The sequence below is a fragment of the Anolis sagrei genome, chromosome 5, assembly GCF_037176765.1.
Source record: "Anolis sagrei isolate rAnoSag1 chromosome 5, rAnoSag1.mat, whole genome shotgun sequence".
Taxonomy (NCBI): Eukaryota; Metazoa; Chordata; class Lepidosauria; order Squamata; family Dactyloidae; genus Anolis; species Anolis sagrei.
In genome coordinates this window covers 195,205,817-195,218,023 of record NC_090025.1, presented here as the reverse complement: position 1 = coordinate 195,218,023, position 12,207 = coordinate 195,205,817, and the positions used below count along the sequence as shown (strand labels likewise).

The window sequence follows — 12,207 nt, the reverse complement described above, 5'->3', positions numbered from 1 at the left end:
GAAAGGGGGGGATGTGGAGCTCAAGTGGGAGAGTTGCTGGCCTTCTCATAGTTTGCATCCTCCCTTCACCCAACCCGGGGGGGGGGGGGGTGTGCAGCCACTCCTGCAGTCAGGCTTGCCTTGCAATCCTCTGGTCTTGGGGAAAAAGTTGCCTGGTAGCCACGTGGGCCTCATGGAGCCACTGCGGTGGCTCCAGCTGCTGCCAGGGCTTGCTGTGCCAAGCCCCCACTCCTCCGTTGGGCCAGGCCTTCTCCTTCCTTCCTCCTTTCCTTTCCTCACTCCTTCCCCTCCCCAAAAGAAAAAGGACTCTGCCTTCCTGCATGAAAAAGTTCTCCATGGCGAGGCTTCTCTTCCCTCACAACAGTTGGTTGGTGCTTCATTCTTCTTGCGCAATGGGGAGAGGGGCTTTTGTGCATGTTCTGTAAGGCATTTTTCTTTTTGGGGAGTTTAAAGTTATTTCCCCTGTGTGCTTTGTTTGTTTTTTCCTCCTTGTCTTTTAGTGGCTCAATGAGACAATTTTGGTGCCTCTTGTTCAAGAGATTGAGTCTGTGAGCACTCAGCTGCGGAGGATGGGATGCCCAGAGCTCCAGATCGGAGGTATGAGCACAACACTCACAAGATGGGTGCTAGGGACTCTGATTCCGGGTGAAATATCGGCATCTAATGGTTCTAGAGCAGGCATGGGGCCAGCTCAGCCATCCAGGTGTTTTGGATTTCAATGCCCACAATTCATAACAGCTAGTAGGAAGAGGAAGACTTCTCAAATATGGTTACATAATCTTCCCATATAATTGCAAAGACTGTTTTCACATGAAGCATTGATGCTCAGGAAAGTTTCCTTACGTTGAAGATACCAACCTTCTGAAGCCTCCTCTATTTAATGTTTTGTCGGTTTATAATGTTTTGATTTATTTCCTGAAGTGTATGTCTTCTTTGGGTTGCAATTTTCTTAGCTCTATATACTTGAGGCAGTGGGAGGGGCTGCAAGCCATGTGGCTGGTTCAGTGACTGTTTAGAATGCAGTTTAAAAGGATGACAGTTGAGGCAAGAATCAGTTTGAGTAAAGAAGTCAGTGTAGGAGGTTAGAAAACAGTTGAGGTTTGAGTCCCTTGGAAGTAGACTTAGGAAAGAGAGCCGTACAGAGCAATATAGTTTTTGAAGAGACTGATAAAGACTATAACTTAAAGAGACAAACGGAAACATTTAACCTGACAAGAAATGTGCCTGTAGATTGAAATACATGTAGTTGTGAGTAAAACAAACATGTTGTTTTGAAGAAGTCTACTTGAATCTGAGAGCATTGAATAGAAACAAGATATTTACATGCCCAGTCATCATCCATCTATATATATAAAATCCAAAAGGGCGTCGTTAGGGGCCGCAAAACGCGAAAACCCCCGGACGAAAAATCGCCAAACTTGGCGTACGCATACCTCAAACCACAAGGTATGCACAACACTCATCACAACTCAAAAAAACATAACAACAAACTCACAATTACACAACCAAACGGAGCATGCGCAGAAGTGTCCCGGCGTGAGTCGGCCTCCGCCACGCCTGGCCCAGGCCGCCCCTGCACACCGGCGTCTGGCTCCAGGGAAGGAAGGATTCTGCCATCGGGGACGATGAGGAACGTGAAGGAGGGAAGGAAGCGGGTGAGGGAAGGAAGGACGAAAATGAGGGGAAGGGGTGTAAATAGGAAGGAAGGAAGGAAAGAAGAAAAGAAGGAAACGAAGAAGAAAAGTGGGAAGGGGAAGGGAAGGTGTAGGAAGGAAGGAAGAAAGGCAGGTATATCAGAAGAAAGGTAGGAAATAAACAAAAGAAGGGAAGGGGAAGGCAAGGTGTATGAAAAAAGGAAGGAAGGAGAAGTAGAGAAAGTATATGAGGGAAGAAAGGTAGGAAAGAAAGAAGAAAGAGAGTAGGAGCATGGGAAAGAAGGGAGAAAGGAAGGAAGGAAGACGAAAGGAGCGGAAGGGAAGGTGTAGGAACGAAGGAAAGGAAGGAAGAAAGGACAGAAGAAAAGGGAAGGGAGGAAAGAAAGCAAATGAAGAAGAGAAAGGGAGGGAAGGAAAGAAAGAAAGAAGGAAAGAAAGAAAGAAAAGGAAGTATGGAACTACAGAGCGAAGGAAGGAAAGAGAAAGAGAGGGAAGAAAGGAAACAAAGAGGAAGGAAAAGAAAAAGGGAGTAGGAAGGAATGAGGTACAGAAGGAAGGAGGAAAGAAGGAAAGAAAAAAGGGAAGGGAGGAAAGACACAGCAAAGGAAAAAGAGAAGAAGGAGAGAAAGACGCAGGGAAGGAAAGAAATAAGGAGAAGGAAGGATGAAAGCAAACAGCTAAGGAAGGAAGTAAACAGGTAGAGAAGGAAGAAAGGAAAGAAGAAAACAGAATGAAGGAAGGAGTGAAAGAAGCAGAGAAAGAGGGAGAGAAGGCTGGCCACAGCAACGCATGGCGGGTAAAGCTAGTTGCCCAATAAATTAAAGGAACACTTCTGAAACTCTGCTAGCCAATAGGCTATGATCCTAACAGGTCATAATTGTAGTGGAATGAAAATCACGTGTAGTTCATGCTTTTACCAATCCACATACTGTCTTGCCAAAGAAAAGACATGTCATGCAGATGGTCCATAAAGAACAGATGCTGAGCAACACATATTCAGTCATGTGAACAATTGCATTGACTCACACAATGTCCTTTGAGAGAGATCCAAATGGTCTTTTGGAGTCCATGTGGAAGACCTTCTTCCAGCAGCCTGGAAGCAAAATTCCTGTCTGGGCAAGTTCCTGCACAGCTATAATAATAATAATAATAATAATAATAATAATAATAATAATAATAATAATTTTATTTATACCCCGCCACCATCTCCCCAAGGGACTCGGAGCGGCTTACATGAGGCCAAGCCCAACAGTACATCAATAAACAAAAGCAATAAACAAAAACAATAAATACAATACAATTAATATAAATCACATATAAATAATAACAAATCAACGGTAACACACAAGGATTTAAAAACCTATGGCTGGGCCAAATGTAATAGTTTAAAAATTAAAAATTAAACGCTGGGCATGAACAAGATAGGATATAACTGGTATTTTCAAAGAGAGATGAGGGAACGCAGTCAATCCCAAACCCGTAGTAAAGTGCATTCTGGGGGTATAATGCTGAGAATTTTCCTTATTCTGGGAAAGCACACTGGAACAGCCACGTTTTCAGGTTCCTCCTAAAGACTGCCAGAGTTGGGGCATGCCTGATGTCCTTGGAAAGTGAGTTCCAGCTAACAGTCTAAATATGTAACTGTTGCCAAAACTCCCAGTCACAGCTAGCCTCTTGGGTGTAGCCCAACCAATCAACTTCATGCTTTGCATTTCATAGAATCATAGAATCAAAGAGTTGGAAGAGACCTTCTGGGCCATCCAGTCCAACCCCATTCTGCCAAGAAGCAGGAATATTGCATTCAAATCACCCCTGACAGATGGCCATCCAGCCTCTGCTTAAAAGCTTCCAAAGAAGGAGCCTCCACCACACTCCGGGGCAGAGAGTTCCACTGCTGAACGGCTCTCACAGTCAGGAAGTTCTTCCTCATGTTCAGATGGAATCTCCTCTCTTGTAGTTTGAAGCCATTGTTCTGCGTCCTAGTCTCCAGGGAAGCAGAAAACAAGCCTGCTCCCTCCTCCCTGTGGCTTCCTCTCACACATTTATACATGGCTATCATATCTCCTCTCAGCCTTCTCTTCTTCAGGCTAAACATGCCCAGCTCCTTAAGCCGCTCCTCATAGGGCTTGTTCTCCAGACCCTTGATCATTTTAGTCGCCCTCCTCTGGACACATTCCAGCTTGTCAATATCTCTCTTGAATTGTGGTGCCCAGAATTGGACACAATATTCCAGGTGTGGTCTAACCAAAGCGGAATAGAGGGGTAGCATTACTTCCTTAGATCTAGACACTATGCTCCTCTTGATGCAGGCCAAAATCCCATTGGCTTTTTTTGCCGCCACATCACATTGTTGGCTCATGTTTAACTTGTTGTCCACGAGGACTCCAAGATCTTTTTCACACGTACTGCTCTCGAGCCAGGCCTCATCGTCCCCCATTCTGTATCTTTGCATTTCGTTTTTCTTGCCAAAGTGGAGTATCTTGCATTTGTCACTGTTGAACTTCATTTTGTTAGTTTTGGCCCATCTCTCTAATCTGTCAAGATCGTTTTGAAGATCGCATTTTCAGTTAATCACCAACTGATTTTTATATGCTCTAACAATAATCCATATCCCAATACCTTATAGATATACTTTTTAATTTGTTCTAAATTTAGCTGTATTTTAGCACATTTTAATTTTTTATGTTAACATTTGCCTTTTATTTGTTTTGAGTTGTTTTGCCGGTATATTGCAAGGTAAGGAAAATGCCACAAGTTCAAATGGATGTTTGTTGATAATTGTTGGTAACAAGTGGCTAAAACTGGGCAAATCCTATGTAATTGCATTGTTACAGGCATTCAACATCTTTATTAATGACGTAGATGAAGGGCTAGAAGGCATGATCATCAAGTTTGCAGACGACACCAAATTGGGAGGGATAGCCAATAGTCCAGAGGACAGGAGCAGGATTCAAAACGATCTTGACAGATTAGAGAGATGAATGGCCAAAACTAACAAAATGAAGTTCAACAGTGACAAATGCAAGATACTCCACTTTGGCAGGAAAAACGAAATGCAAAGAGACAGAATGGGGGACGATGATGCCTGGCTCGAGAGCAGTACGTGTGAAAAATATCTTGGAGTCCTCGTGGACAACAAGTTAAACATGAGCCAACAATGTGATGTGGCGGCAAAAAAAGCCAATGGGATTTTGGCCTGCATCAATAGGAGCCTAGTGTTTAGATCTAAGGAAGTAATGCTACCCCTCTATTCTGCTTTGGTTAGACCACATCTGGAATATTGTGTCCAATTCTGGGCACCACAATTCAAGAGAGATATTGACAAGCTGGAATGTGTCCAGAGGAGGGCAACTAAAATGATCAAGGGTCTGGAGAACAAGCCCTATGAGGAGCGGCTTAGGGAACTGGGCATGTTTAGCCTGAAGAAGAGAAGGCTGAGAGGAGATATGATAGCCATGTATAAATATGTGAGAGGAAGCCTCAGGGAGGAGGAGGGAGCAAGCTTGTTTACTGCTTCCTTGGAGACTAGGACACAATGGAACAATGGCTTCAAACTACAAGAGAGGAGATTCCATCTGAACATTAGGAAGAAATTCCTGACTGTGAGAGCCGTTCAGCAGTGGAACTCTCTGCCCCGGAGTGTGGTGGAGGCTCCTTCTTTGGAAGCTTTTAAGCAGAGGCTGGATGGCCATCTGTCAGGGGTGATTTGAATGCAATATTCCTGCTTCTTGGCAGGGGGTTGGACTGGATGGCCCATGAGGTCTCTTCCAACTCTTTGATTCTATGATTCTATGATATACCCTATAGTTGTTAGAAAGGAAGAAACAATGAAAATGAACAAAATCCGGCTGCCAGTATTGAAAAATTCTAAAATTATAACAGTAAATAAAAAACAACACTCAGAAACAAGGGAACTCCAGACAAGAAAGAATCAGGGACAGCTAATCACCTCTCAACAAAGGATTTCTCCAGGCACTAACAAGCCACACCAAAAAACTGTCAGGCCATCAAATGCTGACCAAGGTGGCCAATTGAATCATTCAGACCTAGCTCCAACAGACAAGAGTTCTTTCTCCCACCCTGGACATTTTCCTAGTTTCCAACAGACCTCACAACCTCTGAGGATGCCTGCCATAGATGCGGGTGAAACGTTAGGAGAGAATGCTTCTAAAACATGGCCATACAGCCCGAAAAACCTACAGCAACCCACAGAGTTAACACTTCTGACAGATTTGCAGAATGGAGGGTGTTTATGACAAATCGCAGCCTTGCATTGCCATCCCTTGTCCCAACCCAAGACGATTTACGGCCCTGTTTTTGCAGATGCCAGCATCAGCAGCCTGAAGCAAGCCGCGCTGGTGAAAGCCCCTCTGATCCCGACCCTGAATACCATCGTCCAGTATCTGGACCTTACCCCCAACCAGGAATATCTGGTGGAACGGATCAAAGGTAAACCATTATCTTCGCAGGGAGGAATGTGTTTTTGTGCAGGATTCCTTGGGATAGAGACACAAGTCTTTGGGATCAGCATTTCCCTACAAAAACACCCAAGCCCTAGATGGTTCATAAGGGGTGATGTTTTGGACCATCTGAAGCTTCCGGACAGTCTTCTGGATTGAATGACCACAGCTAACCCTGGACATTTGTATACTTGCAAGACCTGCGATGGATTTCACAAGGGGAGAAGAGAGGTGAAATTAAGGAAAAACAGCAAAAACGTATATTGACAAATTCAGTCCAAAAATCTGTATACAAAAGTATAATGTAGTGGTTCTGAAGGGCAATAATTTGAGCTTCAGCTACCAGAAGCCAGGAATTCTGGAAGCTGAAGCCCAAAACATCAGGAGAACCAACAGATAGAAACCATTGCTATAATACAGGTATGGAGCAACTTTGGCCCTCCAGGTGTTTTGGACTTCAACTCCCACAATTTCTAAGAGCCAGCTTCCCATACCTTGGGAAGCCTGATGACCACGGTAGTCCACTTTCTGGTCATATCCCCTATAGGCTACTGCAATGCACTCTACGTGGGGTTGCCTTTGAAGACTGTCCGGAAGCTTCAGATGGTCGATAACATCACCCCTTATGAACCATCTAGGACAGTGGTTCTCAACCTTCCTAATGCCGCGACCCCTTAATAAAGTTCCTCATGTTGTAGTGACCCCCAACCATAACCCTAACATTATGAATCACCGTGTAAATAATGATCTGCAGGATATATTTTCATTCACTGGAGTAAATTTGGCACAAATTCTCGGTATGCCCAAGTTTGAATACTGGGGGGGGGGGGGGGGTTGATTTCGTCATTTGGGAGTTGTAGTTGCTGGGATTTATAGTTAACATGTAAACAAAGAGCATTCTGAACCCCACCAACAATGTAATTGAACCAAAGTTGGCACAGAGAACTCCCATGATCAACAGAAAATACTGCAAGGGTTTGGTGGGCACTGACCTTGAGTTTGGGAGCTGTAGCTTGCCTACATCCAGAGTACTGTGGGCTCAAACAATGATGAATCTGGACCAAACTTGGCACGGATACTCAATGTGCCCAAATGTGCCCAAATGTGATGGGGTTTGGATAAAATAGACTTTGACATTTGGGAGTTGTAGATACTGGGATTTATAGTTCACCTACGATCAAGGAGCGTTCTGAACCCCACCAATGATAGACTTGGGCCACACAGAACCCCATGGCCAACAGAAAATACTGTGTTTTCTGATGGTCTTTGGTGACCCCTCTGACACCCCTTTGCGACCCTCTCAGGGGTCCCGACCTCCAGGTTGAGAAACACTGATCTAGGACTTTAAGATTGTCTGAGGAGACCCTGCTCTCAATCCCGCCCTGTATGTTTGGCGGGGACGAGAGACAGGGCCTTCCTGTGGTGGCACCTCGACTATGGAATGCCCTCCGTAAGGAGATTAGTGTTGGGACTCAGCCTGTGATTGAACCTGAGCCTGTGACTGAACCTGTGATTGTTTTTCAGTATCCTGATGTTTCTGTGTCTGATGTAAGTAATGAGGAGGGGAATCAGTCCCCTGTTGCTTCTGATGTGGGGGATGCTGGGCCTGACTCTGAGGTGCAAGATGGAGACACTTTTGGTCCATGAGTTTCATGCAGACACTGACAGAGAGCCTTCGGTGCAAAGGGCGGATTCTCATGAGAATGTTTCCGTCAGGCCTTGGGAGAAAGGTTTACTCCCTCCTTCTGAGAGCTCTTCAGATTCTAGTTTGGAAAACAGTCTGACACCTGTTAAAGTTAATGAGGAGCCAGAGTTGGCGGCTGGAGATTAGCCAGAATCGACAAGAGGTCCAATGTTTACGTAGATCCGAAAGAATTCGCCAGTTAAGGTCAAAGACTGGAGGAAAACAAAACCAGTTTTTGGGATTTAAGGTTTGCCTGTAGGAAATCTTGTCAGATCAGGCATCGTTTGGAAACCAAGTGCAAGCCTCATGGAATTCTTGTTCAAGTGGTCTCGTCTTCATGGATTTTTTTAGCCTTTCAAGGTGACTAGCAGCATCTGGTCTGTTCTTGCTTCTTGTTTGATTCCTGTCTGGATAATCATTGCCTTGGAATATATTTTCATGCTTTTTGGACATTGCTTTTGATTGCTACGTTTCGACACTGTTTTATCTTGCTGCCTTTGAATGCCTTATGGCTTTTTGAAATCTCATCTATCTTTACAAGCATTTATTTCTACTGGCTTTTTTGCTAAGCTTTAATTAAAAGCATTGTTCCTTCACTCAATGTGTGGTGTGTTTATAGTCAGAGGGGCTATTTACTGTTCTGGAGTTCAACAGTTAGATCGGTTCCCTCACTCTTAACGTTTCGGAGACAAGTTAAGACATGGTTATATGAGCAAGCGTTTACAAATGCAGAGTCACTAACATAGGAAATGGAATCACTCGACAACAGAACTTGGACAACGTTATCTAACTATGAGACGCTGGTGATAATGATGTTGGTTTTTTTATTTTTTTTATTGCTTCTATTGTGGTTTTATACTGTTTTAATGTTCAATCTGTATTTTGTTGTTACGTGTACTGGCCTGTTGTAAACCGCTTTGAGTCGCCGATAAGGCTGAGAAAGGCGGTATACATGTATAGTAAATAAATAAATAAATAAATAATAAATCCTGTATTGCAGTGTTTCTCAACCTGGGGGTCGGGACCCCAGAGGGGGTCGCAAAGGGATGTCAGAGGGGTCACCAAAGACCATCAGAAAACACAGTATTTTCTGATGGTCATGGAAATCCATGTGGGAAGTTTGAGCCAATTCTATCGTTGGTGGAGTTCAGAATGCTCTTTGATTGTAATAAACTATAAATCCCAGCAACTACAACTCCCAAAAGTCAAGGTCTATTTTCCCCAGGCTCTACCAGTGTTCACATTTGCGCATATTGAGTATTTGTGCCAAGTTTGGTCCAGATCCACCATTGCGTGAGGCCACAGTGCTCTCTGGATATAGGTGAACTACAACTCCCAAACTCATGGTCAATACCCACCAAACCCTTCCAGTGTTTTCCATTGGTCATGGGAGTTCTGTGTGGCAAATTAGGTTCAAATCCATCGCTGGTGGAGCTCAGAATGCTCTTTGATTGTAGGCGAACTATAAATCCCAGCAACCACAACTCCCAAATTACAAAATCAATCATCCCCCAACCCCACTTACATGTGGGTGCATTGGGTATTTGTGCCCAGTTTGGTCCAGTGAATGAAAATACATCTTGCATATCTAATATTTACATTATGATTTATAACAGCAGTAAAATGGCTGTTATGAAGTAGCAACGAAAACAATGTTATGGTTGGGGGTCACCACAACATGAGGGACTGTATTAAGGGGTCGCAGCATTAGGAAGGTTGAGAACCACTGCTGTATTGAAATACATGGGACAAAGATTAAAACACTGATACTAATAATATAAAATGCACAGTTTAAAAGTGACTGGGTGCCCTGAAGATCTCAACGCCTGAGGAATCTTATAGGGGCGATCATAATATTTCAAATAACCTGCAATGCAGCTACAGGACTTGTAATAAATACAGTTGTTTGCTTCCTTTGTGGCCTTCCTCTGGTTCTACCATAACATAACCTGCTCTTCAATCCAATCCACAGAGCTCTCTCAAGGCGGGTGCATGAGTTCCTTCAGGTGGAATCGAGGCGGAGACTTCAAAGCCCGCAAATGGGACACCGATTTGCCAACAGATTCGGCTGTAAGTCTTGAACGGTGCCTGGATTTGCAGGAAGCCCCCCCCCCCCTCCATAACCACACAACCCATAGCAGGCATGGACAAAACTTGGAATGGTGGGAGTTGAAGTCCAAAACACCTGGAGCGCTAAAGTTTGACCATACTTGATCATAATACTATGTCAATATTATTGTTTATTTATATTTAATTAGATACAAATATTGCTATTTTATAATTCAGTACATCTGTCGTGTGTTGCAGCGGAAGTACTAGTGGTAAATGCATCCGTCTTGGCTTCATTGGGGAATATTTTTGGGGTAGGGCTTGCATTACCAGCATCATAGGATAGGCTTGGCTGCAATTCTGTATGGTTTTCGGCCACAAAGTGGAGCTCTTTCTCTTCCTTCAGATCCTGATGCACGTCTTCTGCACATACCTGGATGCCCGGCTGCCTCCTCACCCGAAATACCCCGATGGCAAAACATTCACCTCTCAGCACTTCATTCAGACACCTGATAAGCCAGGTAATGAAAATAGTTCAACTTTTCTATTAGGTGCGTGGCAGTAATAGCAGTGGTTCTGCAGTGTCTATGCAAAGGACTTTCCCACCCCTTTCCAAAACCCATAATTTAGTATTATTATTAGTATTATTATTATATTCTTATTATTAAGGCGCCCCCACTGCCGCAATGGGTTAAACCCTTGTGCCGGCAGGACTGAAGACCAACAGGTCAGAGGTTCGAATCCCCTAAGGGTGCGGATGAGCTCCCTCTGTCAGCTCCAGCTCCCCATGTGGGGACATGAGAGAAGCCTCCCACAAAGATGGCAAAACATCTGAGCATCCCCTGGGCAGCGCCCTTGCAGATGGCCAATTCTCTCACACCAGAAGCAACTTGCAGTTTCTCAAGTCGCTCCTGACACGAAATAATAATAATAATTGTTGCTATTATTATTACTATTATTATTATTTTTATTTTACTGAAACAAAAACACAGTATGTCACAGCAAATGAGATCTATATGCAAGATGATGATGATGATGGTGATGATTAATATTATTTGAAACAAGATGAGTCCATACCAGACAAGATCACTCTGTTGGCTGTTATATTGGATCACACGTCGGACACTTCCCAAGTGTCTAGGACTGTGTGATGTATCGGCAAATAATGTGTGCAGATCCCAGTAAAGTGGCCTTCTGCAGCTGGCAGATGGTAATCTTGTCAGCGCCGATTGTATTTAAGTTCAGGCCAAGGTCTTGAGGCACTGGACCCAGTGTACCGATCACTACTGGGACCACCTTTACTGGCTTGTGCAAGAGTCTTTGCAGATGATGATGATGATGATGATTATTATTATTATTATTATTGTGTGTATTATTAATCACTGGACAAGACACATTTTGGTGCCTCAAATGTTAGCCCTGTTTTTGGGTCTATTTGACTTGCCAAAGATGGCACTGGTTTTCACCTATCTTAGAAACTAGAATTGATGGAGTCTATCCAATACAATTTTCTGAATCAGCCCCCGAAATAACCCCAAGAATAGGCCTAAAAGCCAAGATGCCATATATCTTCTATATAAATAAAAATGTAATGTTCATTTGTGGGATTAACAGAACTCAAAAACCACTGGATGAACTGGCACCAAATTTGGACACCAGACACCTAACAACCCAATGTATGTCCTTCACTCAAAACTTTTTGATTTTGTCATTTGGGAGTTGTAGTTGCTGGGATTTATAGTTCACCTACCATCAAAGAGCATTCTGAACCCCACCAACGATGGAATTGAACCAAACTTGGCACACAGTTCTCCCATGAGCAACAGAAAATACTGGAAGGGTTTGGTGGGCAGTGTCCTTTGGATTTGGAGTTGTAGTTCACCTACATCCAGAGATCACTGTGGACTCAAACAATGATGGATCTGGACTAAACTCTACACGAATACTCAATATGCCCAAATGTGAACACTGGTGGAGTTTGGGAAAAATAGAATCTTGACATTTGGGAGTTGTAGTTGCTGGGATTTATAGTTCACCTACAATCACAAAGCATTCTGAACCCCACCAATGATAGAATTGGGCCACACCTCCTACACAGAACCGCCATGTGGGCCACAGCAACGTGTGGCAGAGGACGGCTAGTGTGTGTGTGTGTGTGTGTGTGTGTGTATGTATATATATATATATATATATATATATATATATATATATGGGGCCACAGTGGTGCAATGAGTTAAACCCTAGTGCTGCTGAAATGCTGACCTGAAGTTTGGCAGTTTGAATCAGCGGGACAGGATGAGCTCCTGTTGTTCGACCTAGTTCCTGCCAACCTAGCAGTTCGAAAACATGCAAATGGGAT

At 43.8% G+C, this 12,207-nt stretch overlaps 1 protein-coding gene across 2 annotated transcripts in view; it reads left to right on the top strand.

Annotated features, from left to right (window-relative positions):
• The window catches only part of TMEM209 (transmembrane protein 209), a 49,370-nt gene that overhangs the window by 24,372 nt on the left and 12,791 nt on the right, over window positions 1-12,207 (top strand). For both annotated transcript variants that reach the window (XM_067469374.1, XM_067469375.1), the window contains exons 9-12: window positions 501-597; window positions 5,979-6,104; window positions 9,772-9,869; window positions 10,255-10,369. In XM_067469374.1, coding sequence (XP_067325475.1) covers window positions 501-597; window positions 5,979-6,104; window positions 9,772-9,869; window positions 10,255-10,369 — 436 coding nt within the window. The remainder of the gene's footprint in view (window positions 1-500; window positions 598-5,978; window positions 6,105-9,771; window positions 9,870-10,254; window positions 10,370-12,207) is intronic.